The 27,815-nt window shown below is 60.8% G+C and overlaps 2 protein-coding genes across 5 annotated transcripts; one reads left to right on the top strand and one right to left on the bottom strand.

The window, feature by feature from the left end:
* Positions 1–1,724: 1,724 nt before the first annotated feature.
* Positions 1,725–11,216, bottom strand: PRCD (photoreceptor disc component). Of its 4 annotated transcripts, XR_005069242.1 has the most exons (5): positions 10,462–11,215; positions 10,134–10,196; positions 7,775–7,851; positions 5,821–5,943; positions 3,051–3,107 (listed from the first exon to the last, which is right to left on the bottom strand). XR_005069242.1 is itself a non-coding variant. In XM_037064855.1 (4 exons), the coding sequence occupies exons 1-3, from the start codon at positions 10,533–10,535 to the stop codon at positions 7,776–7,778; spliced, it is 213 nt and encodes a 70-aa protein (XP_036920750.1). In that variant the 5' UTR covers positions 10,536–11,216; the 3' UTR covers positions 1,725–3,107; positions 7,771–7,775. The 4 variants fall into 4 exon arrangements, 3 of the variants coding, with proteins under 3 accessions (XP_036920750.1, XP_036920742.1, XP_036920764.1); XM_037064855.1 differs by lacking the exon at positions 5,821–5,943 and having other exon boundaries at positions 1,725–3,107; positions 7,771–7,851; positions 10,462–11,216; XM_037064847.1 differs by lacking the exon at positions 5,821–5,943 and having other exon boundaries at positions 1,725–3,107; positions 10,462–11,210.
* Positions 11,217–13,049: 1,833 nt separating this feature from the next.
* CYGB (cytoglobin) lies at positions 13,050–22,088 on the top strand. The gene is made up of 4 exons (XM_037064840.1): positions 13,050–13,316; positions 17,890–18,121; positions 18,398–18,561; positions 20,810–22,088. Exons 1-4 carry the CDS (start codon positions 13,174–13,176, stop codon positions 20,841–20,843), a joined length of 573 nt encoding a protein of 190 aa, XP_036920735.1. The 5' UTR covers positions 13,050–13,173; the 3' UTR covers positions 20,844–22,088.
* Positions 22,089–27,815: the final 5,727 nt, after the last annotated feature.

Below are 27,815 nucleotides of genomic sequence, written 5' to 3' on the forward strand. Positions count from 1 at the left end.
GTGTTTTCACATTCCAGCAGCAAATGTATATTAAGCGTTTGCTCCCAGCCAGGAGGCACCCCCGAAGCACCTTTTTCTGAAACCTCTTAACTGCCATCTGGTTGGCATACAAACAGCTGTACCCGTTCGGTGTATGAACTTGGTGACTCTAAGCACCTTTTATGTGGGGTCCCATTTGACTCTCACAACCGCCCTGTTATTCCCCCACCCCCATGTTTGCACCCGAGGGAGCCAAAGTGAAAAGGGGAAAGTAGTAAGTCAAAGCAAGGCCAGCCAAACTCGTGAGACAGTCCAGCCCCAATACCCATGGCCTTAACCACTAAGCTAGGTTTCCTAAAAAAAATGCACCATGACACCGGAATGTGTTTTGCTAATGGGTTTTTTAAAGATAAATGGACTTGAAGACTCTGTCCCATGCTGTTGACTTCTGCTATTTTCTGGACTGCCTTCTCGCAGCTCTTGCATGGCCTTTGCCCATGTGGTCAGTTCCCTGGGCCTTGAACTTTCCTTCCCCTCCTCCTCTTCTCTGCTTAGCAAATCCCAACACACACACGTCTGTGCCTCCTCCGCAAAGTCTTAACCTGAGACGCTGTGAGGGTCCCAGGCTCTTTCCTCAGTGTTCTGTGGCAGGTCGGCCCAGCACGTGCCCTGCAGCCAGGGCGGCCTGGAGTCAAGCCCAGCCCTGGTGACCCTGGCCGCGCAAACCTGGGCGAATGACCGCCCCTCTCTCTAAGCCTCCCTTTCTCATCGGAACCTCTCAGGACTCAGGGTTGTGCGAGTGAAGCGCCCAGCATGGGCCTGGCACACGGGAAGCACGCGATAAATGGAACTCCTGTTGTTTGAACATGTTTCTTCTGCTACTCACTGTTTTATGGTGGTTTTCATGTCTGGTTTTTCCACCAGACTGTGAGCAAGATAAGGATCAGATCTTCATTCTTGTGTTGCTTCTTTTCAAGTTTTTTCTTTTTTCTGATTATAAATGATGACTCTTTAAAATTTTTGATTTTTAGAGAGGGGGGAAGGAAGGAAGAAAGGGAGAAAAATATGGACGTGTGAGAAATACAATTGTCTCTCTCATGCCCCTAACTAGGGACCTGGCCTCCAATCCAGGCACGTGCCCTGACTGGGAATCGAACCAGGGACCCTTTGGTTCACAGGCCAGCACTTAAACCACTGAGCGACACCAGCCAGGGTTCTTTTTAACTCTTTTCAATCATCTTTATTGAGGTGTAATTTACACACAGTAAAGTGCATCCATTTAAAATGTACAGTCCAGACCTGGCTGGTGTGGCTCAGTGGATTGAGCACCTGACTGTGAACCAAAGGGTCACTGGTTCAATCCCTGGTCAGAGCATTTGCCTGTGTTGCAGGCCAGGTCCCCAGTAGGGGGTGTGTGAGAGGCAACCACACACTAATGCTTCTCTCCCTCTCTTTCTCCCTCCCTTTCTCTCTCTAAAAATAAATTAATAAAATCTTTTTTTAAAAGTGAAATGTAGCCCTGGCTAGTGTAGCTCAGTGGATTGAGCACAGGCCTGTGAATCAAAGGTCACTAGTTTGATTCCCAGTCAGGGCACATGCCTGGGTTGCAGGCCAGGTCCCCAGTAGGAGACACATAAGAAGCAACCACACATTGATGTTTCTCTACCACTTTCTCCTTCCCTTCTCCTCTCTCTAAACAATAAATTTAAAATATTTTTTTAAAAAAGTGAAATGTACAGTGGTCTAATAAATGTATTCACCCATGTAACCACAACCCGAGTCACAGTTTAGGACATGTGGGAGCTTGTCCTCTGACTTCAGAGAGCACCTTCGTACCGTGTTATGTACCGTGTTACAGCCAGTCTCCGCCTCCAACCCTGGCCCCAGGCAACTGGCGATCTGCTTCCTGTCACCGTGGATTAGTCTGGCCTGTGCTAGAATTTCACATAAACGGATTCATACAGTGGGTATTCTGTTATGTCTGGTTTTTCTCAATGATCCGCGTTATGGCTTACATCAGTAGTTCATTTCCTTTTTATTTCTGACTATTACTGCATTACACGAACATACCACAGTTTGTCTATCCATTCACACGTTGCTGCACATTTGGGTTGTTTCCACACGAGAGCTGTTACTAATGAAGCTGCTGTGAACCTTTTTGTACAGATCTTTTGGTGAACACGAATTTTCATTCTTCTGGGTAAAGTCGCAGGGAACTGCCAAACCGGTGTGTTTCCCAAGCGCACGCAACATGGAGCGCACCCCCAGCAAGGCGGCTCGCCGTCTGGGCGCCCTGCCCCTCACCAGCCCCTGTCCTGTCCCTCCGCCCCCTCAGCTGTTCTGGGGGGGCCTGAGGCAGGGCCTCTCGATTCCTGAGTTGCAGTTCCCTAGGGACTGACCACGGCAAACGTCTTGCTGTGTGTTCACTGGCCACGTGTACACTTTTTCTGTGAACTGTTAAAACCCTCCCCCTCTTTACGGGCTACCTTTTAGATACCAAGTTGTAAAAGTTATTTATATATTCTGGATGCAGGTCTTTCCTCGGATATTTGCTTGACAAGTCTTTTCTCCCAGTCTTTCCAATAATTTTGATAAAGTCCAATTAATCACTTTTCTTTTATGGTTGTTGCTTTTTGTAGCCCGATGAGAGGACTTCCCTTCGTCTACCGAGTTGCCTTTATGGCGTCTGTTTTCGGGCCCCACTGATCTGTGGGCATCCTTAGGAGCATCCTCTCCTTACCTCCGCGAGCCCTGTGGGCCCTCGGGTGCCCCCCCCCCGCCAGCCCCTGAGCCACAGGCAGGAGCTGTCTGGGGCAGAGGCGGAGGCCGTCACGGGCTGCCGTCCTGGGTGCTGCCTGTTGGCAGGTGTCTGTCTCTAGCACTTTGCCCAGGGTTCTGGTTGTAGGTGGAAGGAAGGCTTAATTCATTTTGCACCCACAGGCACGGGCACCCAGGCGCTCCACATGCTGGCTGAGTGAGCAGGTCCCGGCATCTCCAGACAGTCCACTGAAGTCCCTTTTGATTGGGTGACTCTGTGGGGACCCCAGAGGCTCACCCCCTTCGTTTTACCAGGCAGTTCTCTTCCGGGAGGCAGCCGTCACTTCTGTCCGTCCTCAGCACCAGCCCACCTGGATTCAACACATACTAGTTAGACGGGGAAATTGAGGTCCAGAGAAGGAATGGTCACAGGGCCAGGCAGCGGCTGAGCGGGCAGAACTGGGCTTCCTATGCGGGCATCTTTCTGCTGGTCTGCGTGCAGGGCAGGCAGCGTCTCTTCCATCGCTGCTGCCCACGCCCCAACGCACCCCCTGCAGCCTACACTGTGGCTCCGAACATGTGCTTGTTAAGTCGATGACCAGTGGGATAAATAAACCAAATAATTTTCTAATGCTTAGGTCAACTGTCTCCTACATATGGTATTAGGCATGTGTGTGCATGTGTGTGCGTGTTTGTGTCCCCACATAGAAGCGGGGACTGACCATTCCTCCCCAGGCTCATTGGTCATGGTCCTCAGGAATCTTTAACATCTTTGTCAGCCAACCTCTAGTCTTAACCCCCACTAGGGGGCGTGTGTACCCCACAGAGAGGGTCTCCAGTTCCTGGGTGCAAGGCCTTGTTTCCCACATAAGGCAGCGGGTCCCTCTGAAGCTGCCCCCAACATCCCCACGCCCTGCTTCCCCTGCAACACAGAGCCTTTCTCTCAAGCTCTGCCTCCCCCTCCCCCTCCCGGAAGCTGAAGGAGGCAACAGAGTGCCTGGGAGTGATGACCTCATTGCCATCCCTGCATGGCCCCTGCTTCCTCCCTGAGGGGCATGACAGGGGCCTGGAGCAGCAGCTGCCCCTCTCCCCTCACTGGCCAGCAAGGACAGTCCCTCATGGTCCCGAGTCTGGTCTGCACTCGAATGATGAGCCCCGAAAGGGAGAGCCATGGGAATAACCTTGCCAACCCCGCCGGCCGGACCACCTACAGCCACGTCTCCCAAGTGAGCAGGTCCCAGCTCTCTCTCCTGGGCCCTAGGGGGTGGGTTACACCCAACTCTAGACCCAGGTCCTTTGTGTCCCAACAGCTTCAGGAGCTTTGGCATCACATTGCCATGGAGCTAGTGGTCCTGGCCTCACCACTAGCTGTGAGTGACCTTGAACAAACCCCATGAACTTCACTTTCCTTCCTGAGTAAAGGAGGAAGACAGGGGTTCCTGCCCCATAAACAGGACGGTGCCTATAAGTAAAGCCCTGGCACCGTGCCCAGCACCTCATCAGCGTTTGAGACGTGTCAGCCATTATTACTAATTATATCATCGTTATATTAATGTGAACCACAGTGCAAGCCGCTTGGCCATTCTCTTTCTGAGGCTCCAAAAGAAGCATCGCTCTCTAGCACAGGTCCCGGGCTTCTTCCCAACAGTGGGGACCCTGCCGAGGGATGCTGGGAGCCTGCAGGACCAGCGGGGTGCCCTGCTCCCGGGCCCTCGTGCCTGCCTCAGGTCAGGTGGGTGCCCGTCCCATCTTGGACCAGGGCCTCAGCTGCCTACCCTCCTCCAGGGCCACCCTGCCCACTTTCGCACGTCTGGGAAGGGCAAGGACTCCCTGAGGTGGCTTCTGCCCCCTAGGCTGACACAGGACAGCAGCTGCTACCACTGCTTCCCTCGTCCCCTACTCTTCCTGCCACCTCCTCAGCTCTCTGGTCATGTTCCAGTCTCCAGGGGAGATTGGCAGCATCCCTGAGTGTCAGGCACCGAGGTGGCCGGGAGCTGCACCTCCCTGGTCTGGGCTGCTGCCCTTGGCTGCCCTGCTGCTCCGAGCAGCCTTCTCCCTGTCACTCACCGGCAGTGAGATTAGCATTCGGAGGAGGATGGGAGCACCAGGGCAGCCGCCTCCCGCCTCCTCTGGGAGCTCAGAGTCGTGCCTGGAAGCGGAGCCGGTTGCTGGGGAGGTGTCCGGGCCGAGACCCCCGCTGCAGGTTGGGATGGGGTTCTGGGCTCACAGAGGCAGCATGGTGCTCTCTCATGCTGGGTGCTGGGTCTTCCGAGGTGCCTCCCACCCAGCAGTTGCACCCTCTGCTGTCCTCTGATTTGCTTTAGAATCTCACCACCCCCCGCCCAGCTGTTGGGCACATGGAAAGACAGGCAGAAACGCCGTGGGGTGAGGGGCGCGCGGCTCCAGCTGTTGGAGATCACGATCGCTCAGCAACTGCCAGGGCACAGACAGCCACAGCAGCTCTCGAGCGCCGAACGCTTCCCGTGCTGTGCACTTCACACGCCTCACCTGATTTAACCCCTTCCACACCTGCACGAGCTGGGCCAGGGCGGCCCGGCTCCCCGCCCTAGCCGTCTTCCCACGCACCCTCAGTCCCTCCCTCCTGTTTTGGTCTGTCTGTCGTGCACCTGGGCTTTCCTGCTCCCATTCCCAAGCCTTGGCTCCTTCCAAGGGAATGGGAGGAGAGAGGAACTCAGCCCCTCGGGGACCTTGCGTACACCCCCCACCCAGCTACCGTGGGCAGCCTTCTAGAGGAGTTCTGGGCCGGGGAAGGCCCTTGCTCTGCAGACAGTGCAGACAGGCCAGGGCTGGCAGGCGGCACAAGAGGCGAGCGTGGGCCGCGTGTGGGGGAAAGGTGTAAACAACCCACTCCCACGCAGCAGCCTGCACCCTGGAGGAGAGAGCCCCTCCCTCCCAGCCCACAAGGCCCGCTGTCAGGGCTGCCGCCTCCCAGCTTGTGTAGGCACACCCCCCCATCGCCCCCAGCCCCTGCCTCTCCTTCCCTCCCTTAATCCTGAGTGGATCTCTGGAGGAGCCACCATCTCCAGAGCAGGGCCTCAGAACACTGCTGCAAAGGGGCGTCACCTTGTGGCTGTGTGTCTGGGCTGGGAGCCAGCCCCGGTGCAGCCAGCTGACCTTGGCCTGACAGTTCCTCCGACCAGTGGAAGGAGACAGGCAGCTTGGAAATGGCAGAGAGCAGAGGCCAGGCTGTAGTGACAGGAACGGGGCCAATAGATCAGAGACTGGATGCGGAGATGGGATCGGGGAGCACAGACAGTCTGGGAACAGTGCCCTCTGGCCCTCTGCCCGACAGCCTGTCACCAGGAAGGCCGGGCCGCCCAGGAGAGAGACAGGCCGACAGGAGCAGAGACAGGTGGCTCAGACTCAGGGCTGCTGTCAGGCGGGCAGGGGGGTTCTGACGTGGCCCCAGCACAGAGCCCGTCCCCTGGTGTGACTCCTCCCTGCCCCAACCTGCCCTACTTGGGGGGGTGCTCCCAAAGAGCTGCCGGGCTCCCTGCAGGATCAGCAGCCCTGCCCCCGTGGCTTCAGTGTGGTCCCCTCACTCTCTCCCCCTTCCCTTCCTCCCCTTCAGAGGGGAGGCAGGGCTGTCTAGAGAACTCCTCCATCTCCTGCTTTCACAAAGTCAGGGGCAGAGGCCAGCCAGGCAGAGACCTGGCAGCTTGGGTGGGGGACAGGGAGGGGGCTGGGAGGGGAGGCGAGGTGCACGCCCATGGTGGGCGGCTTTGGAAGATGCATGGCTGCAGGAGACAGTGGGGCGCAGCTGCCTGCAGGGTCTGTGCCGAGATCCCAGCCAGCAGCAGTGGGGATTTTCTTTCATCCCCACTCCGCTTGGGGGGCACGACTGTGAAGAGGGAAATGGCAGAGCAGTGGGGGGGCCAAGGAGGCCTCCACAGTTCCTGAGCAGTCAGCAGGCTGACAACAACAAGTGTCACGCCTTTTCCCGTCCCACACTCTACTGCCCGTTTGGAACACGCACACACACACACGTGCACACACATGCTCAGAAAACTCTTGGAGGACAGCGGGGGTGGCTCCCGTCCAGCTGCGGGCACGGGAGTCGCAGACCCAACCGCATGTCTTATTGCTGGTTCCGGCAGAGCAGCCAGTGACCAGGTGAGCCCTGGGGCCCAGGGAGAGGCCGATGCCCCAGAAAGTGAGTGCCACAGCAGCCAGCTGACGCCACACAGCCCTGGACCACAGGCGCCGCCAGAGAGGCGGCCAGGCCGGGAATCTCCTTCCCGCACCAAGTGGCTGCGAACTTCCAGGTGCCCGCAGGGAGGCCTCTGTGAGAGGCCCAGTCCCCCACTCACGGGCGAGTCCTCACGGGCTCATCGGTTGGCCCGTCTGTGTTTCCTCGTTCCTAAACTGCGGCCCACAGCGTGAGTGGTCTCTGGTGCCGTGAAGGCTCAGTGAGAGGGCCAGCAGGAAGCCCCTCCGTGATAAACAGGAGCCTCCCCCTGGTTCCGCTCCCCCAGCCTGGGCTGCGGGCCGCAGACCTCACAGAGTGGACCCTGCTGAGTCCCACTCCTGGACCTGCCTCAGTGGGCCCCAAAAATCCCAGGGAGGGAGCCTGTCCCAGAGCAGTGATCATCTCTGCCCCCCCACCCCCCACACCAGGCCTGGCCAGGGGCAAACCAGGACCCAAGCTGACATGGAAAACCAGACTGGACAGCACTGTGTCCCACACCCGGGCGGGGGCTTGCTTTGCCGAGTGGACATGCCAGAGTACCCTATCCCTTAGAAGTGCCCCAGCACTGCCTTGTCCCCAAGCCTAGAAAATGCTGTCAAGATCCCATGTGTCGCTCTTGACACTGACCCTCCCACCTGGCGGCAGACAGACAGGTTCTAGCGGGAGGAGCTGGTGGAGGGAGTCCACTCACTTGCCCTCAGCCGCAGCCACGGCCACAAGGCTAACTCGGCCTGCTCTGCTCCCACGTGGCCAGGCCTGTACCCCCTTCCTTCTCCCGCCCCGGCCCAGCCCGGCCCAGCCCTCCAGGGCCTGCACCAACCTACCCACCTCAGCCGGCTGACCCTGGTTCCTGGGGCCGAGCTCCACCCGAAGAGGTAAGGGTTTCCTCCACAGGTGCCGTCTCCCTGAACAGACACACACGGGAGTCAGAGGATGGGAGCGGGGGAGGCAGGGGCTGCTCTCTGAAAACCTGCTGAGGAAGACTCCCTGTGCGTCTCCGTGCTCTTCAGTTCCAATTTCCAGGTGAGATCAGTCTGGTGACATCCGACATGTCCCCCAGGGTGAGCGAGTGTGGTACGGTGACCGCAGGGTCCTGGCTGCCCACACCGTGGCGCCGCGTCACCTCTGAGCAAGGGGCACCTGCCTGCCCCAAGGAGGCAGTGCGCCTGGTCTCACCCCGGCCCAGCAGAGGGAGGGCGGACCCCACTAGAGTGGGTCTGGGTTTGTCCCACCCCACGTTGAGGGGCAGGACACCCGAGGAACCCGCTGGGACTGACTACTGGAATTGGAGAACAGGAAGTTCACCCCTCCCGCCACCCCGGGCCACCCTGCGAGGCAGCCACCATCAGCAGGAGCAGGAGGGGTTGGATGTCGGAACCAGTTTTCCAGTTATCTGGGCCCCAAAGTCTTCCTTCCGGCCAGGTCACACAAGGCCAGGCCTGGCCAGAGGGTTCCAGGTGGGCCTTTCCTCTCCCAACGGGCCTCTCCCAGGCCTGTTTCACAGAGAGAAGACCGCCCCACAGAAGGGGCCTGTCCACCCCACCTGAGTCACAGATTGGATGGATGACCTTGAGCAAGTGACTTGAGTGTCCCTATCTCTCATTCCCTCTGCCGTTCATCAGATAGGGCCCTTGTCCTGCCAGCCCTTGGCTGCTGTTGCGAAGATGGAGCCCAGAGGGAGGCCCCCACGAGAGACCCCTGCAGGGGAGGGCAGAGCCCCGGTCAAGGGTGAGGTTCCCACAGGGACGGGCGTGGGGGCAGCAGAGTTCTCGGAGCAGTGTCTCGGTGCCGCAGGCTCTCCGACAGCCGCTCCGTGTCAGCTGCATGGCAGCCTCGCTGCCACCGCGGGTCTGGCCACCGGTTTGTGTAAGGAGGCAGGGACTCCGAGGTCCACGCAGGCTTCTGGGCAGTGGTGGAGAAGCTGGCGTTCCAACTCCAACCAACGCCAGATCCGACTCCGCAGCGAGGACCGGTCAGCATTTGAGGGCCACCGCGTTCGAGGCCCGGTGATGGCCACTTTATACATGGCCACCCAGTCCGTGCGGATCAGGCACCGCCACGGCCATCTCTGCTGGCCTCTCTGTCCAGGAGGGCGTCACAGAAATGCCTCTTCTGCCCACATGCCTAGCACTTCGCAACGGGCCTTCTGACATGGGAACTGGGGGGACGGGGCCGAGACGTAAAGACCCAAGACCTCTCGGCTTGCCAGGCCCCGCTGACGCCAAGGGGCCCACGGAGCCCGCAGAGACTGGGGTGTGCGGGGCGCACGCCTGATGACCATCTTGGCCCCCTGAGCCCTGTGGGGAGACGCCTTCTTCCAGGGGCCCAGGGGCCCAGGGCACCAGGCCCTCTGCTTCACCGGGAGGGAGAAAAGCAGTGCCCAGGGCCAGCAAACGCTCCCATAGGAGAGAGTGTCCCTCTTCCAAAAGGCCTCCCTCACCAGGTGGGTCCACAGGTGCAGAGGAACCTTCCAAACAGCATGCTCTGCACTGACATCTGTTGATTTTTCTGTGTTTTCATGGACTCGGGAACCCCTCCCATCAAAGGACACTGGTCACCCAGGGAAGGGAAAGCCCAGAAGTGCCTGGAACTTCACCCCCTGCCAGGGCCACATGGCCCCTGCCTAGGGAAGAGTTAACTCTCCGGCCACTGGAGACAGCGGCCTGCCCGAGGGGGCTGCCCAGCCAATGACGCCCAGTGCTGATGACGTCATGCTCCTCCTGCTCCTTCTATTGGGAACTGGACTGCGAATCCTGCTGGAGGCTCAGGCAGCGGAGCCCCTGAAGCTGGGCGGGGCCAGCGGGAGAGGGAGGGGAAGGGAAGGCAGGCAAAGGCCGAAGAGCTTCTTCTACCTCACGCCCTCTCTGACGCCCCCCCCCCCCCCCCCCACCCCCCNCCCCCCCCCCGCCCCAGCCTGCTACAGGAGGGACCCTGGGAGCCAGCCTCTCAGACGAGCAAGGCCAAGCAGCTCTGGTCCAGGGGAGAGGCCTGGAGCTCCCGCTCCCGAATGGACCCCACAGACACTGAGCCTGCCCACCAGGCGTACAGGGGGGCCAGGGGCCATCAGACAGGGCAGGCGCGCACACATCCATACACATCCGTCCCCGGGCGCAGACAGGGACAGGGGACAGCGGCAGCCGCCTTGGCAGCACCCTCCCTCCTCCACCCAGACTCTCCTCCGCCTTACCTGCTGGAGGACTGGGGGTCTGTGTCCACGCTGCTGCCCACAACTGCCCCATTGCTGGGCTCTCTGTGGAAGGGATGAACAGCCAGGAAGCGCTGTGGGCCAGACCCCAGACCCCAGACCCTTCTCCTGCTTCTCCCAGGCCCAGCCTCATCGGGCTGTGGGACTAGAGGTGGCGGCTAATGTCTCTGAAGAGCTCCAGGTGCCCTGCCCTGGGGGGAGTCCTGGCAAACCCCTCCAGCCTCCCTGGGGACCCAGGCAGCTCCTGCCCACCTGCAGCTCAGCCACGCGGTTTCCCCCCACCCCACCGGTGGCCCAGTCAGTTTCTCACGGTTGGACCCGGTTGGCAAATCGCCGGCGCCAGAGCACAGCCAAGGTGCTGAGCAGGAGGAAGGTGGTACACATGGCTCAGCCGCCCCATCCCCTCCAGGACGGGTCTGCGGGAGGAGGCCAAGATGGCCCCTGCCGGCCCTCCCGAGCCACTGTCGTGCGTCCGGAGGTTCCCGTCGGTGATGGATTAGAAGCCTCAAGCTGATTACTGGGATCAGCAGACCTGACCTTGTGCAGACCAACTAACCTCCCCAGGACCAGGTTGTCCCCCCAGGGCAGGGTCAGCTGACCTCAGTCTCTTCAGGATGCAGACAGACGGAGACCTGGGCCTGGCCCAGGCGTGTAGAGGCGTGTAGTCCAGACAAAGGCACTGGCAGGTTAAACAGTGGCCACGGCAGAGTGACACGGCGACTAAAGGCACCCACATGGCACTTCGGGAGTTGTAAGCGTCAGGGGAAGCTTCGAAGAGGAGCTGGGGACCTGTGGGTTTGCGGGGGCTCGAGGAAGGGTGGGCCTGCAGAAGACAGGGCCACCTTCTGTGAAGGTTGTGGAAGCACAGGGCACGAACGTCCCAGCACCTGGAAGCTGAGGGGCAGCAGGGCGGGGACATCCCGGGGGAGATGGTGAGGGGACAAGGGAGAGCAGAGGAGCAGCAGATGAGGCTGGAAGGACAAGGAGGGAAGGGCTGGCCCAGTGGCCCTGTTCCACCCTCCGTACTGTCCTCCCCGAGCCCCTCTGACTGCGTCCCCGCCACATCAGAAGGCAGAGCCGGAGTACACACGGGGGGAAACAGGCCTACTCGTCCACTCGAAAATTCTGTCCGCTGCCACTGGACACAGGCCTGCCCCACGGGTACACGGAAAACGTGTAAAGGATGAGATGGAAATAAACCCAAATGAGATTTCTTCTACTTTCTTTCCACATCCCCGTGAAAGGGCTTGGGCTGCCACCGGGAGGGCCACCGCGCTGGCTTTGGGAGGTGGTCAGAGGGGTCCGGTGAGGTGGCCCAGTGCGGCAGGCTGTGCCTCGGCCCAGGAGGGTGCAAGGCAGGAGGCAAGGCAGCGGGGACCAGAGTGAGGACGTGGGTCTCAGGGGGATCCAAGAAACTGAAACCCCCTCTCTCCTCCACGCCCCCTCAAGACCCCGACATGAAGGCTAGATTTTCCTTCCCTTCGCTGAGATGAGGCATGTCCACGGGCCACCGGCCCAGGATTCCAGGGACGCCCCTGAACCTCAAGGTCTAAGGGGGGTCAGAGCTGGGGCGGCACTTGGGCTCGCTCCTTTGAAATGTGAGTTTTGAAATACACACATAAACCGAAGCTGACGAAGAGAGCCGACCTCTTGCAATCTTTGAGCAGTGGGACACGAAGTCTTGAGAAGGGCAGGGTCACCAGGGAGCCTTGTGTCCAGCCATATTCCTGGACACGCCCGGAATATGCAGTCACATGGTTCTGACGAGCCGCCGCTGCGCCGCCGGGTCTGGCATCAGGCTTCCGCTGGGAGTCAGAGGTGGGACCTGGCTGTCCCACGACCGAACAGCTGCTTGCTGGGTGGGAACCCTGGGGCTCTCAGAGGCACAGTCCCCAGCTCTGGTCCGACAGCACTCACATCTCCCTGAGCAGGGCCACCAGGACAGGACTTTGTCTCCTCCACCCCAGAACCCATCTGTAATGAGAGGCCTTGGTGGCTGAGACGTCTCCATGAGTCCAAGCCTCCCCAAGGCTTCCTGACCTTCCGGGGTCTGCTTTGTTCAGCTTTGCTGAATCCGGGGCAGTGCCTGGTTGTCTTCTGACCATGTCATTAATAAGCCACCAGGGACCTCTTCCCGAGGACATGGGTATTTACAGAGGGGCAGGGGTGCTGGACAGAAGGAAAGTGGGCGCTGGCCTCTGGAGCTCAAGTTTGACAGCGGTCCCCTATCCCCTCATCAGTCACGGGGGCAGGGAGGCGACCCAGCCCTAACCGTCCTTTGCCCCGGGTCGGGAACTCGGGGAGCGGCGCCACCGGCCCCAGCCGCCGGCTCGCCAGAGGCCAGGAGTCAGCGGGAGCTCAGATCCGACCGCGGGGTCGCGGGACAGGCTCGCGTCCCCTCTTCGGCGGGCGACCACACCGCAAACGCCTAGAAGTCTATGACTTTGAGGCAGTTCTCCGCAGCGTGAAAGGTGCACACACGCACGCGTCCGGACACCGACCACAGCGCGAGCGGGCCGCTGGGCCCCCTGACCCGCACCCGCCGGGGCGCACTCCGAGCGCCCGCACCGCCCCGCGCCGCGTGACTGCCCCTCCTGCCGGGACCCCCCAGCACAGCCGCCACACCCACGTCTCAGCCCCGCCCCGCGGTCAAACTCCGTGGGGTCCCTGCGGGAGGGCGGGAGAGCGCCGGCCCGTCGCCCCCACCCTGTCCAGCCCTCACCTTGCAAAATTTAGCTCAGGCAAACGGGGTTGGGGGTTTGGAGCGAATTTGTTTTGGTTTTGTTTTTTTTTTCCACATTTTTCTATCAGACCACATCCCCGCCCCCCGCTCGCGGTCCCCCGCCCCCCGCACATATACCCTGCGCGCACACACACACACACACACACACGCGGCGCGCACAGACACGCTCCCTCCCTCCGGCGCGCTCTACCCCTCGCCCGCCCGCCGCGCACGCAGCCGGCCCCGGCTCCCCGCGCCCCGCCGCCGCCGAGCGAAGCCGGGCTGGGCTTGGTGCTGCCCATGGAGAAAGTGCCGGGCGAGATGGAGATTGAGCGCAGGGAGCGGAGCGAGGAGCTGTCCGAGGCGGAGAGGAAGGCGGTGCAGGCTACGTGGGCCCGGCTCTATGCCAACTGCGAGGACGTGGGGGTGGCCATCCTGGTGAGGTAGGTGTCGCCCCAGCCCTGCGGGGCCCGGGGGAGGGAAACCGGCAGCGGCTCCCGGCAGGGGCGGGCTCGGCCCGGGTCCGAGCTCCGGCGCCACCTCCCCAGATGCGATTGGGGTCGGGCGGGCGGGAGCGGGCAGCGTGGGGCGCCTTGGGTGGGCAAAGCTCTGACTGAGCCCCCGCTGGCCCTGGGAACTAGGGAGCAGATGCAGAAGGAGGGCACCCGGTCCCCCTCCTCTCCCCAGCCTCCGAACTCCAGGCTCAGCCCGTCGTGCCCCCCTGGCCCGCGGCCCCCGCCTCCCAGCCCAGCTGCTGTAGACACACGTTCCACCAGCCCTTGAAGGGGAGCTTCAGTGGGGGCTCCCCATTTTAGAGAAGGGGGAACTGAGGCTCGGCCCCTGGGGAGGACAAAGAGGAGCAGAGCCCTCCGTCTACTCAACCCCTTGAAAGAATTCAGAACCGTGCAAAGGGCAAGAAGACGGAGGTCAGAAGGGGCAGAGGCTTTGGTCCAGTTCCCCCCCCAGCCCCTTCCTACCCCTAGGGAGTGGGCCAGCCGGGGGCTCCCAGGTGGGGCACAGGTGAGTGGAGAAGCAGAGTCCCCTAGGACACTGTCCCTGCTGAGTTCCGTGCAGGGAAGGGGAGAAGCCACGGGAGACAGGGCCCCCACCCTGGACCTGAGACCTGGGGAGGAGGGGCCATGTGTCTGGGGTTCAGGGGCCATTCAGGCACCACATGCCCAGGAGGGACCCCCGTATACACTCATACTGCTCTTCACCCACATACACGCCGGTGCTCGCACCATTCCTATAGAAAAAGTGTCCCCAAGCCCCACAAGCTGGTAGCAGACTGCAGCTACAGATCTGTACTCACTTCCCACAAGTGCGGGTCCCTGGGGGTGCGGGCAGCTAGGAGGACCCTGGACCACACGCACCCGCGGCAACCCGTCCTTGGCTGGGGGACACTACCAAATCTGGGGCAGAGCAGGGCAGTCTTACTACGAGAAGATGGGGTAAAACCTCACTCTGGAAAGAACAGCCAAAGTGCCCGCCTGGCCCCCGTCTCTGGCTCCTCTTGTTCCTCCATACTCTCTGCTGTCTACCTCCCCCAAACCTAGGGCCTCCCCAGCTCCACAGTGATGTGCCCTGATTCCAATGAAGAAACAGATTCTGGAGGAAAAAGAGCAAGAAGCACTCTTGAGGAGTTGGAGGAGGATTCCTGAGGAAGGGGCGGCTCTTTTGGCAGCTCCTGGGGGTGGTAGGGAAGCTGGGAGGGGATTCCAGACCCTCGAGGCCATCAGACGTTGAGATGCAGATCGAATCTCGCTCCCTGTGGGAGCACCCACACAGGCACGTGGGTGAGCAGAGGTGTCCCGGGCACACAGACTGCCTCCAGGGAGGGTCGCCCTCGGCCTCGTGCAAGTACAGGGCCCACCAGGCCTCGGGATGCACCACGCACCCAGGGGCCACCGAGAGGAAATGAGACAGAGTCCCCAGGACAGACCTTGGAAATTCTTTGTGCCTCCTCCTGCCATTTGCCAGTGAGAACACGTAGGGGACGGGTCCCAGATCCGGCTCCTGGGGTACCACCCGGCCTCCCCAGAAATGGGGCATGCAGAGGAGGGAACCGAACCCTGAGAGCTGAGCTGTTTCTGGAGTCTGAGCCCCCCCGAAAGGCTTCTTTCTGTCTCCGAACGCTTCCAGTGCCCCATTCCCAACTCTCAGAAGGGCCGGAGCTGGGCTGGGGGAGGGGCTCACCAAAGTGCCCCGTACTCAGAGGGAGGCCCAGGACGGTGGTCATCACCTGGCCTTCTGTCTCCCCTGCCACGCTGCACCAGAGCCCACCTCTGTGCTGACCAGCGCCCAGGCCAGCCCGGCTCGGCCCTGCCAGCCCCACTCCCTCGGGCCTTCCGTTCTGTCTTCTCCTTCTGCTCTCTGCCCCAGGATCTGGCCAGTGTGTGTGTGGGGGGCAGTTGAAAGGGGGAAAGGCAAGACTGATAAGCTTCTCAGGTGTCCCAAAGCACTCTCCCCAGATCCTGTGCCCCTCAGCTGTGTCACAACCCCTCCTACCTTCCCACAAAAATCCACCAGGACGGGCCCCATTGAGCGCCTGAGACACCAGCCCTCTGTCTGTTGCTCTCACCCTCTCCCTCCCCACTGGGCTGAGGCCAGAGGTGCCCCTGAGCCCCACAGTGCACCCCAGGAGTTAGCAGCCACAGCACTGGTGGCAGTGGAGGCGCCCCCTGGGGGTCTGAGCCAGACCCCACACCTCCCCTGCCAGCGTCCCCTCACACTCAGACCAGCCCCCTGTAGGCTCCTGGAAGGACGGCCGCCGAGGAGAGCGGAGCAAGTCCTCAGGGCTGGCTGCTCCCAGCAACAGAGGCCTGGGTGGAGAGGCTGGGAGAAAAGGCGGAGGGGCTGGGGAGCACAGCCAGGGGAGCTGGCGCAGAAGCGGGGCTGTCATTCCTCGGGGCCATAATCTGGTGCTGGGTGTTGAGGCCACCCCCTGCCACCACCACACTGCAGTGGGGGAAGCTGCCAAAGCGGGGACTGCCGGGCCCCTTCCCAGCCCTACCACCAACCTCACTGGGCAACCGTGGGCACCAGTTCCTAACCCAAACGGCAGGGATAAAACAGGGCCGATGCTCAGGAGGGTGTTCCCAGGATTAAAGAGATCAGACAGTAGATGCTCAACGCACACTTCCCAGTAGCTTCCGCTCGGTAAAATGGATGGGATGACTGCCTAGTCCTGGTAATTAAGTGAAATAACAGGTGGAGATGTTTTGCACATTGCAACCTCCAGGCCCACAGAAACCGTTATTTCTTCGCGCTGTGGAGCCCCAGAGCCGGAGGCCCTCACGTACGGGTGGGGGGGTTCCCGTAGGTCCCTTGTTACAATGCTTCTCCAGAAAACCTGCCACACACTTGCAGACCCCTGGCCTCCCTTGCCCTCACCAGCACGTCTGTAGTAGGGAGGAGGGAGGGACCCCTCTCCCACTTTTGCAGATGTGTCCTGGTCACTCTCCCACCATTAGCAGCTTCCCTCGCCGGGATGACCTGGGCCAGCTGCCCTTCCTGAGTCTGTTCCAGCTCTCAGGTCCGACACTTCACCTCTGGCCTAAGGGCTGGTTTGGCAAATTATCAGCTCTCTAATCACAAAGGGGTCAAAATGTGAAACGACCAGAAAACGCAGACCCAAGACATTCCATGTGTTTTCTGAGGCTGCGGTTCTGTTTATGTAAGTTCCGGCTGAGGTTGTGACATCCCTCCCATGACGTCCAGCCCTGGGTTCCAGTGTCCTCCTGCAGACCGTGGGGCCCTGGGCCGGGGTGATGGACCCCTGGATGTGGGAGACCCCGGTCTTGCCTGCGGGCTGTGGCACCCAGTAACAGGTGGCGGGGAACCCACTCACGGCCTGGGAGGAGAAAGCAGTAGTCCTGGGCCAGGCCGGTGCCTGGGGAGAGGAAAGCCTGGCGTGGGAGGCGCTCCCTGTGTGGGAAGGGAGCTAGCACACCCGAGGACTTCTGCCCACGCTGAGTGGGGCTGCTGGGCGGTGGGGAGAAGGCTCAGGCGCAGGGAAGTGTGCCCACGGCGGTGGAGGAGCAGGTGCGGACCTGTCCGTGGGCAGTCAGTCTGTGGGAAGGCGGGAATGGCGAGTGAGGGACTTTTGACTTTGTCCGATAAACAGTGGGAAGCCGCCGACTGTGTCGGAGCATGAGAGTGAGGTGATGAAAGTGAGAGATGATTTGAGATAAACCAGACAGGTGAGGGGCCGGGGCTGGGAAGGCCTGGGGTCTGCTCCGGGAAGGGCGCGGCTTGCTGGAGTGGCAAGATGTCAGGCGAGAAGCAATCTCAGAACAGTGCCAGGCAGGTAAAATCAATCACTCTCTTTAATCACATCAGCCCGCAGTGAATATCCATCAGTATTCAGGCTGAGGAGGAAGGGAAGAGACGGAGCTGGGAGGAGAAGGCCGGAGTCTCGTGTCTTCCCTTGTTGGCTGGGAGGCCTGAACGCTGTCAGGGGCTTCACTCTGCAACGAGTGCTCCAACGAGGTCGCCCTGCAGACCGGCATGTGCCGAGTCCGCAATGCCCACACTCTGCCGAGGGCTCCACACGCAGCTTCTCACTTCCTCCTCACCACAGTGCACGAGACAGGAACGATGGCCCCCGTTTCACAGATGAGGAAACTGAGGCTCGGAAAAGCACTTGCCTGAGGTCACACTGACCGGTCATTGCAAACTGAAACCTCTCACCCTCTCAGCTGTGACCTGAGCAGGCCTTGAAGGGTGTGTAGGGTTTGGAAAGGAGGTGAGGAGCGAGGAAGGTAGAGGCAAGCTGCCAGCCCGAGCAAGTCTGGCCGACAGAAATGACCGGGGTAGAGATATCGGGCCGCGTGTGGGCCTGCTGGGCCAGAGGAGGGCCTGTGTTTGAGGGATGGCTCACAGGGCAGTTAAAACAATGATTGGGGTGGGTCCCTCTGTCCCTCCCCTCCCAGCCAGCAGCCCCCATGTCCTGGCCACTTCGCAGGGGAGGCCCAGGGAGGCCCTGCTTCAGCGCCCACCCCTTCTTCCCACCAGGTTCTTTGTGAACTTCCCATCGGCCAAGCAGTACTTCAGCCAGTTCAGGCACATGGAAGAGCCGCTGGAGATGGAGCGCAGCCCCCAGCTGCGGAAGCACGCCTGCCGGGTCATGGGCGCCCTCAACACCGTCGTGGAGAACCTGCATGACCCCGAGAAGGTGTCCTCCGTGCTCGCCCTGGTGGGCAAAGCCCACGCCCTCAAGCATAAGGTGGAGCCCGTGTACTTCAAGGTGTGTTGGCCGCCCCCCCACCTGCCTTGCTTGCTCCAGAGACCCCCAGGTCCCACAAGCCACCTGCAGGCTCCCCCCACACCGTGGGCCGTGAAAGAGAGGGGTGGCAGGACACCAGGAGTGGTCTTGGGGCATCTGGTTCCAAAGCTGCTGGCAGCTCGGCCATGAACAACCACCCACACCCGGGGAAGGGTGGGGCGGGAAGGGCACCTGGGACTGCGGGGAATGAGATTCAGGGCACCCAGGCATTTCCTCCCTTCCTCCCTTTGCCCCCAGATCCTCTCTGGGGTCATTCTGGAGGTGATCGCCGAGGAATTTGCCAACGACTTCCCGCCTGAGACACAGAGAGCCTGGGCCAAGCTGCGTGGCCTCATCTACAGCCACGTGACCGCTGCCTACAAGGAAGTGGGCTGGGTACAGCAGGTCCCCAACGCCACCACGTGAGACTCGCCACCTCCCTGCCGTGTCCTCCCCTGTCCCCTGGTCTCCCATCTCTCCTGGGGCCCAGGGCTGACCACTGGGCAGGAGTGCTTCCAGAAGGCGGGGTCTGGGGACAGGCAGGATCAGGAAAGGCCGCTCAAGCCCAGGCCCCGACTCGTGCCTGCGCAGAGCTGGGAGCCCCCGACAAGCCCCTCGCCCCGCCAGAGCAGGGGCATTCTCAGTGCACACCGAGACAGTGGCTGGAAGTTCCTGGCAGGAAGGCTGGCTCGTGGAGCCCAGAGGCTGTCAGGTGGCTGCGGCCACTTCCTCCCCAGGCACCAGTCACATGAGGCTGTTTGCACGTAAGGCTGACCAGCCCCGTCTCCCACCTCCAGCTCCACAAGGTCGGAGCCAAGAGAGTCACGAGGCCCGTGCACAGGCGCCTGCAGGGCCAGGCCCGGGGCCTGTGTGGGTGTCACTCTCCTGCGCACGCACCAGCGTGTTTACTTCTGGCCTGGCCCTGGAGGCCAGGTTCCGGGTTCTGGGGTGAGGGCCCGGGAGGTGGCCCAAGGAGGGTGGCCGGCCTCCGTGACTCCAGATGACGTGGAGCACAAGGGGAGGGCTGGCCCGGAGACGCAGCGGCTGGGAACACTCCGGCCTCCCCGGGCCCCCAGGGGCAGCCGGCGCTGGGAGCCCCGTGCACAGGCGGAGGCAAGAGCAGGAGCGGGAATGGAAGCAGGGGTCAGCCAGCAGCTGGGGACACGCACTGCAGAGAAACATTCCCGGCAGTTTCCCATGGAAAAGGCAGCAGCGTCTGCCCCTGGGCTCCATCCGAGCTGGCCAGCGGGCCCCTGGACTTCTGGCTCACAGGCCTCGGGGTGGGCGCAGCTCCACGGAGAAGGTCCCCCGGGGCAGTGTTGGGAGGCCAGGCCTCCAACAGCCCATCCCTCCACTGACCACACTGGCCCCCGCCTTCTCCTGCCTCCTTCCCCCACCCGCATCACACCACCCAGGCGAGTGGAGCCCTCCGAGCCACAGGCTGCAGCCAGGCAGCCGCTCCAGATGTGCACAGCTGGGCCCTGGTCTGCCCCAGACCCCGGGGTGGGTGGGGGCCGGCAGAGTTTTACCTGCCCTGGGAGGCACCTGCAGGATAGCACTTTACCTGCGGGGCAGCCCGAGGGGCCATGGGGGTCTGTGGAGAGGGGGCTTGCCCTCCCACCACTCTCCCCAGGCAGGCTTTGCCGCTAGAGATGAGTTTGTTTACAGCAGGGAGGCAAGACTTCCTGCTCCTAGAGAAAAGGGCTGTTTTCCTGGGGCCTAGAGGGGCTGGAGAGAGAGCTGGCCACTATAAGCTCCAGTGAATTAGAAACACATGGACAAGGTTCCCGACACTAAGCCCTGGCCCATCCCCTCTCTTGCCCCAGCTGGACCCCTGGGACTTAAATCTCACCAAACCCCAAGAATTAGGAAACCGCCAGAATAGCCTCGTCTGCCCAGTTCTCATCGTAGACTGAGTGGGGATGGCTTCGGAGAGAGGGGCCGGCCCTGTTCCTGATGAGGCCGGGCCCCTTGCCTTTGGGCTACCCCCCCAAGATGTGAAGTTGTGGAGATTGTCCCCTCGTCCCTTTGCACACCCTCCCCCCACCCCTGGCCCCCAAGAAGGCATGTCTCCCTGGCCAGAACCTGCAGACTCAACGTCTGCCAAGACCCCGATGAGTGGGAGTGTGGGAGGGAGGGACAGGACAGAAGTTCTAGAAGGCTCCATCCAATTCCTCTTATCAGGGACCAGGCGTGGGCCAGACACCACTGTTTACTGAGCTGTCTCCGCTCGAGGGCGTGTGTGCGTGTTTGTGGGTGCGGAGGCGGGGGGCGGGGGGGCCCAACTGGCGGGGGCGGCTGGGCAGGGATCTCCCGTGTCCCGGTCCGTATCGGAGAGCACACATTCGTGTGGGTCTTCGCGGTCTGGGACTCACGTTCCCACAGCCCACGGCTCTGGACCGCCCCGGCGCCAGGCGCGGCAGGCACTCACGCAGTAGAGGAAAGAGTCTGGGCTTTCGAGGGCGGCCAACTTGCCACGTGTCACAGCAGGCTCCCAACGGAAGGGGGACAAGAACTCAGGTCTCCAGGGCTGCTTTCACCTGTGTCCCTCAGGGTCTCAGCAGCGTCCTGCCCCGTGTCCCCTGACCCCTCCCCCTACCTCCCGTGGCCCCTGGTCCCAGTCTGTGCCCTTGTGACCTGTGGCCTCCATCTCCTGTCTCTCGTCCACAGCCCGCCGGCCACGCTGCCCTCTTCGGGGCCGTAGGGTCCCTTTCCGCCCTCCCCCCTCCCTGGCAGCACCTTGAGCAGAAGGCCCAGTTCCGAAGACCCTCCTTGACCCTCCGTCTCTGGGTGCCAAGGAAGCTGGAGGAGCCCCTGACTCGTCTTCCCGGAAAGAGGCCTCTGCCTCGGCCACAGCCCATCTGGAGCCGCCGGGAAGTGGCACTGGATGCTGAGCCACTGGGTGGTGGGTGGCCTGTGGGGGTGGGGGTCCCCTCCTCCTTGAAGAGCCAGGCCCACTCTTTCTTAGCTTTTCTACTAACCGTTAGGGACCGGGCTGAGCAGCTGGCAGGAGGCGGGGCCAGGTCTGTGCGCCGCGCAGGCGCCTGCCCTGTTTCTATCTGCCAGCCAGCATGCGGGTCTCCTCAGCGCCTCTCTAGACTATCACGCACACGTACCCACCGTATACACAGATATATTCTATATACAACCTATATAAATATATACAGACATATCTATAACTAGTATCCGCGGGGCCCAGAGGCACATGGGAAGTCTCGGCTCTGCCCATCTGCGTGTGGGGTGGGGGGCGGGGGGATCCTGGTCATGCTTCTGAGCAGAGATCTGCGTGTCCCGGGCAAGATGGGGGTACCACACCCGCACAGAGAGGATCTGGGCCTGTGGGCCGCGTGGCAGGGACCCAAGGGCCTGCACGGGCAGGGTGGGGGTGCCACAGCCCCTTCCCTGACCAGCTCCCCGCATCCCTGCCCTCCACTTCTGGGAGAGAAGGGTTTGGTTCTCCCCCCCTCTTCGCCACTCTTGAGGATGTGTGTGGCTCCCTGCCTTGCTCCAAAACGGGCAAGGGCAGACAGGGGGCCAGAAGTTCTGGACAGGACAGATGTGCTGGGGGAGGGGCCATGGTAAAAAAACAAAACCCTCCAATGCCGGCCCCATATCTGCTTCTGTCACTAAGACAGCCCCAGAGGGAGGAGGGATGGTGACGACAGGACCAGACACCTCCATCTCAGCCTGGAGCTCTGGGGGCCCAGGGCCGCCCCCGCTGCCCTCCTGGCTGCGGGCTGGGTCCGAGGGGCTGGGGACGACTCCTGGTGTGTGCCCCTTGGTCACGTGTATCGTCCCCAAGGATGTGTTGCTGCTGTGACTGTTGTGCCCGTGTCCCCTCCTGTCCCAGCCTTGTGCAGCCGTCCGTGTAACTGCCTGCCCTCCTTCTGTAGCCCCGACGTCTGTCCTCGGACCCAGCTGTGCCATTAAACAGGCTCCTCTTCCCGTGTCTGTGCGTTTGCTCTCTTCCTGCCGTCTGCCCCTCCCCCTTCTGTCTCCGGGTCTTACTTCAGGGCTCGGGACTTCATCTCAGAAGCCTGCCCACCGCCCCCCCCAAACTCTGTGTCAGCCTTGGCTGGTGGTGGACCTCTCTGAGTTGGGGGTCCTGGCCTGTTTAGCCGGGAGCACTGGGAAGGAGACTAGAAGCTGGACTTTTGGGGGACGGCTCAGGAATCTTGTCTGTGCTTGTTTTAAAAAGTCGGGGGGCTTCGATCTTTTGTTCTGGAAATCTCCTCCCTGACAAGGATGGGATAAGTAAGGGGGAATCCAGGGAAAGACACTTGGAAGGAAGGGCCTTGCTGTTCTGCCGTTCTGGTGAGGATGGCTCTCACAGAGCGATGTGCAGGCCCGCTGCTCAAGTTTCCTGTGGCGGGTGGGCCCTTGGGTGTTGGAGGAAGGAAGTGGGCTCCTCATCATAAATCCCAGCACCTCCCCTGGGCTCTCAGCAACCAGACCCCCTCCCCAACCCCTTTCCTGCCCCCCATGGAGTTGGACTGGGCCTGCCCTGCCCCCACGCCGGATGGAGGCAATGGTCAGCAGCATCAACCCTCAGAGGAGGGACTAGGAGGTCACCACCCCTTGAGGGGGCTGCAGGGCGGCCAGGAAGCAGCCGCTGCCCCTCGGGAGGGCTGCCGGCAGCCTGAGAAGACTCTGTGGACACACAGGAAAAGGCTTGTCTCCCAGGCGGGGAACTCCCCGCGTGCAGTCTGCGCCTTCACCTCTGGGGCCTGGCACAACAGAGGTATGCGACAGAAATGCAAAAAAGCAAATAAATAGCACTCTTAGAAAGCAAAGCCGGCACACGGGCCAAGAGCCAGCTGCGTGAGTTGAGACACCAGTGCAGAGGGAGAGGACAGTGTGGGCAAAGCCTTTCCCGGGAAGCCAAGCCACTGCAGGACAACGGAGCGCAAGGCTCGGGGTCAGACAGCCTGCTGTTGCTGCGTGACCTTGGGCAGGTCACTCGACTGGCTGGCTGAGCTGCAGTCACCTGTAATTGAAAGTGGGAACAGCGAACAGGAGGCTGACCTTGCAAGGCAGGTCACCTGCGCTGGGGACCTGGGGAGTGCTCAGCAGGGACACTGACTGCCGGGCCACCAGAGGCAGCAGATGGAAAGAGGGGCAGGAAGGGTGCCCTGGGCTGAGATGAGCCAGGAGCGCTGACAGAGGAGGAAGGGAGGCCAGTGAACAGGCTGATGTCAGGGGGCAGAGGGCAAGGGAAGGGAAGGGAAGCGGAAGCAACCCAGGAGCCCCGCCAGGTCCTGGGGGCGGGTGAGTGGAGGCTGACCCAGAGCCAGATGGGATGAGGGCTGGGCCTCGGGGACTGGGACAGAGGGGCATCAGCCATCTGGGTGGGGGATAGTCTCTGGGAAGAAAGACCCCCTCCCCAGTTTTACTCTGGTTCACTTCAGAGTGGGGAAGGGCTCCTGAACCAGCCCAAACTGGGGTCATTCTAGAATGCAGCCCTTGAGAAATGTCCTCCCCACTCCCCAGCCTCTGGGGAGAGCACACCGGCCACTGACGATTCACCCCAGACCTGAGGGAGGCATGATGCTTGCAGGGAGGGGGCGCCCTAGGTCCAGTGTTGGCGCTGGCCAGGGCCCAGGCATCCCCTAGTGGGCCGTGGGCTGGGTGCCGGGGCTACAGCGTAGGTGAGCACTCTCTGCCTGGGGTTTTGTTTTGTGCTCTAAGAGCTGAGCAACTGGGTCAGCTCCCCCTGGCGTGCTCAGGCTGCGAGCGAGGGGGTGTCGGGAACGTGGGAGCGGAGTCTGCGCCTCTTTCCCAACCTGGCGGTCCCACAGCGCCCCCTGCCGGCTATGCTGAGACCCTCACCCTGGAAGCTGCAGCCCATGCGGCAGGCGACCTGACCTCCCCACTTTTCCTACCTCGGGTGTGAGGCGGCCCCTCCACCTCCCTCCTAGAGAGGAAGTAGCACCATACCTGAGCCTGGGGTCGAAAGAAAAAATGTGAACCCTATACATACTTATGAAAATTGGCCTCTTGTATTTTGAGCCAAGTGGAAAAATTTAATAAATGCTCTAGTAAAAAGAACAAAAAGTCCGTGTATAAAACCCCACCAAGCCCAGGCTGCTGGCTTGCCTTTGTCAACACTTATGAACAGACTCAGCTGGGCACACGACAGCCGCGGAAGCTCATTAAAACAAACAACAGCCTTTGTTGAAAATCTTGATTCGTGAGTCCCACTGGGAGAGAGTTGAGAGGTGACCCGCCAGCTCTACAAGCACGCTCGGTGGCTGCATGGGTGGTGACAGTAGGGGCAGAGTGGCAGTGGGGGAGGGAAGAGGCTGGGATCCCGGGGTCAGTGGAGGTTTCGGGAGGCGCGAGTTCTGGTGCACTGGGCGCCGGGATGGCAGGGAGGAGGGCTGGGGATGCCCGCGAGGGTTTCGTTCCGTCTGCTGTCCTTGGCAGCCGGAGCGGCCCTGTGCTGTGGGGAAACAGCCAGGGAAGGGCAGGCTGGGGCAGGAGAATATCAAGAGTTCTTCCTTGTCCACGTGAAACTCATGGTGATGCCGTCAGAGCTGGGACTCGAACTTGGGACTGGATGAGGTCGCTGGGCGGAGACTGTGTGGGAACAGAGGCGGGGCAGGCCAGAGCCTTGGAGCTCTGGTCCCTGAGGTCAGGGGTGAAGGGAAGAGCCCGCAAAGGGGCAGGGGGTCAGGAGCTGGGACGAACCCCTGGAAGCTGCCGGGGGAGCATTTCCTGAAGGCCTGAGAGGACTCGGCTTGGGGGCGCCCTGGCCGACTGCCGCTCAGTGCGCTGTGCATCCAGGGCGCGCCCGAGAAGCCGGTGGGTGGGTGCGGGGACCGCGGGGGTTTGGCGTACGGTGCGGGTGGGTTTACTAAGGGAAAGGAAGGGCCTATGATGCCTGAGATGTCTGCCAAGAACTTGAAGTGAGAGCATCCAGTCCCTGCCTGTGGTGACTCGTGAAAGACCAACTAGAGTCGGACAGTAGTTAAGGCGTAAGAACCATTTGTACTGAGGACCGTGGTAACCGGGGAAGGAGACCTCAGCACGGAAGCTGGCTCGACCCCGACACCGCCTGCGCAGGGCGGGGGTGGGGGAACTTACAGCCAAGGAGCTGGGGTGGGCGGTGGGTGGAAGGTTACTCCCTGGAAACACCAGAGGGCAGGGGAATTCTGCCTAAACCAACCTAACAGGATTCCTGCTGAAGGCGGGCCAGGGGTGAGTTAGACATCACCTTGGGGGGCAGGTAAAGAACCCCGTGGTGGGACTCTGGCTGGTGCGGCTCAGGGGACTGAGAGCCCGCCTGCTAACTCAGGGCACAGGCCTGTGTTGCGGGCCAGGCCCCCAGTAGGGGGCGCGAGAGAGGCAACCACACACTGACGTTTCTCTTCCTCTCTTTCTCCCTCCCTTCCCCTCTCTCGAAAAATAAATAAATGAAAACCTTAAAAGGAAAAACAAACATAACCCAATGGGGGATTCTAGCTAAACCAGCTAAAATTGAGCAATGCACATGGACATATAAAGAAGCCCAAAAGTCAGGCCTCGTGGAGATCACGGGAACCTCGGCAGAATCTGACCCTTTGTACCTCGGGGTGCCGGGAGCAGCATGTCCCTGGAGGAGGGGTCCTTAATAACTGCAGGCCCGGCCCTGGGTCCCATAGGGATGGGCCACATGGAGGGGAGGCACGCTCCCTGCGGCTGGTGGTGAGGGGGCTGTAAGGGGGGAAGGGGGTGGGCATAGGTGGAGGTGAGGGCCTCCCAGGCAGGTGGGCAAGTCCACAGGCAGAACATGCAATACTATTCATTGTTAAAAACAGTTTTGTGATGTAAAAAAAATTGTTTTCAGCTGCGTTTCATAACATTTAGGAGAGAAGGCACTTGTAATCCGTCACCCTCACCCCATCTTCCAGATGTCTTTTGTACGCATTTAAAAATGTATAACGCTTTACATTTTTATACGTGGCTTTAAAAATAGCATAGAGATTTTGTACGATTGCAAAAACAATATATGGTCATTGCAGGCAATTTGGAGAAAAAAGAAAAACATAAAGAAAAAATAAAAATTCCCCATGCCTCTGCTGGACCAGCACCTGCTGGAGCTGCCCATGCAGAATCCTCCACACAGGCAGGAAATACAGGAGGGAGGCCTCCGCCGGCGGCAGCCATGGCCAGGGGCCAGTGCATACGGAGGTGTGGGCCCTGGTCTCCAAACCAGAGAAAGGGTGTCATCAAAGGCACCAAACACAAACCGTGAGAGTGGTTGGTGATGCAGGCTGTGAGAGAATTCACAAAGAAGAGACGGTGCAGAGAGAAAGGTTGTATTTTTACTTTCCCAAGGGAGGGAAAAGGCTGAGTGTGGCGAGGCGAGTCTCACCGGCACCAGCTCTGAGCGGTGGGGGCTGTAAGTTTTTATGGGGTGATGGGCGCCTGTAGAGCAGGAGGTTGTGTTGGGCTGCAGCTGGTTTTGATGCGGTCTTTGGGTGCAGGGTCTGGTGGTCCTTTTCGGGCCAGCATGTCCCACTTCACCAGTTCCTGGAGCCTCTGCGCCCTCAGGGCACTTCCAGTGATTTTTTTCTAGGCCTGAGGATGAAGGCTCCTAAAGCCGTTGGGGTCAGTCATGCTTCTGGGCTCCAGCCAGCTCCTGGAAAGAGGGCCCGAGAAGGTGGCTTTTGTCCTATTACAAATCTTTTCCGTTCCTCGCAGGTCTCCTGTGAGTCCTCACAGTGTTTTTCTCTTTGCCGTTTAATTCCATTTATTGATGTCATGGACTTTGAAACGGAATGTTAAATTATTAGCACGAACTTCACTGTTTATGTTGGGCGGTGCACGATTTTAAAGGCCAGTATGAAAACACTCAGCTCATCAGCAGAATCGTTGAACTTGCACCATGGGTGTTCCACAGCTTGGGCGCACTGTGTTGACGCGGCGTTCTGACTTCCCGGAATGGCCGGGCGCCGCTGCCAGCTACTCAGCCGTTTCTATTTCACTTTTGATTCTACCAAGACCCTAACTCAGGGGTGTCAAACTCCTTTTCACTGGAGGCCACATCGGCCTCGAGGTGTCCCTCAAAGGGCCAAATGTAATTTTAGGACTATATACATGTAACTGCTTAACCAGGGGCAAGGAGCTGGGCGCGGCCACCGGGTAGAAACAAGGTGCCAGACCGGAATCGGTTTGCGGGCCTGGTGTCTGCCACCTGTGCCCTATATGGAAGGCTGGTACTCACCTAGAATCTCGCTGAACTCCCACCCAGTGTGGGTTGCCCAGAACTCGGCACTCACGGGGTCTCGAAAACTCCAGGACAATGGAGCCCCGAGGAGTGACGGCAGACACGTGTGTGGTGAACCGCTCTACTCACACGCACATTCCGCTGTCCCGGGGGGCGGGGGGTGGGCTTATAGAACACAAGCTCGGAGATAATGGAACTACACACAGTGGAGCATGAAACCCAGCACAGCCCTCTGAGCAGGAGCCCCACATGCCTGTCCAGGTCCCACACCCACGAAGCAGGCCCTGCCTCCGGACAACAGTCAGCAAGAAACCTGCCAATGAACTTGGAAGTGGATCCTCCCCTCACCCAGCCTTGAGAAATCAACCCCAGGCCCCACTAACAGCCGGACGGTAGACCCAACTAAGCCCCGCCCAGATTCCCGGCCCACAGGAACTGTGAGATAATAAGTAAACTGTTGTTTCA

Source organism: Sturnira hondurensis, unplaced genomic scaffold, assembly GCF_014824575.4.
Source record: "Sturnira hondurensis isolate 20B ecotype Veracruz unplaced genomic scaffold, ASM1482457v3 Scaffold0001221, whole genome shotgun sequence".
NCBI lineage: Eukaryota > Metazoa > Chordata > Mammalia > Chiroptera > Phyllostomidae > Sturnira > Sturnira hondurensis.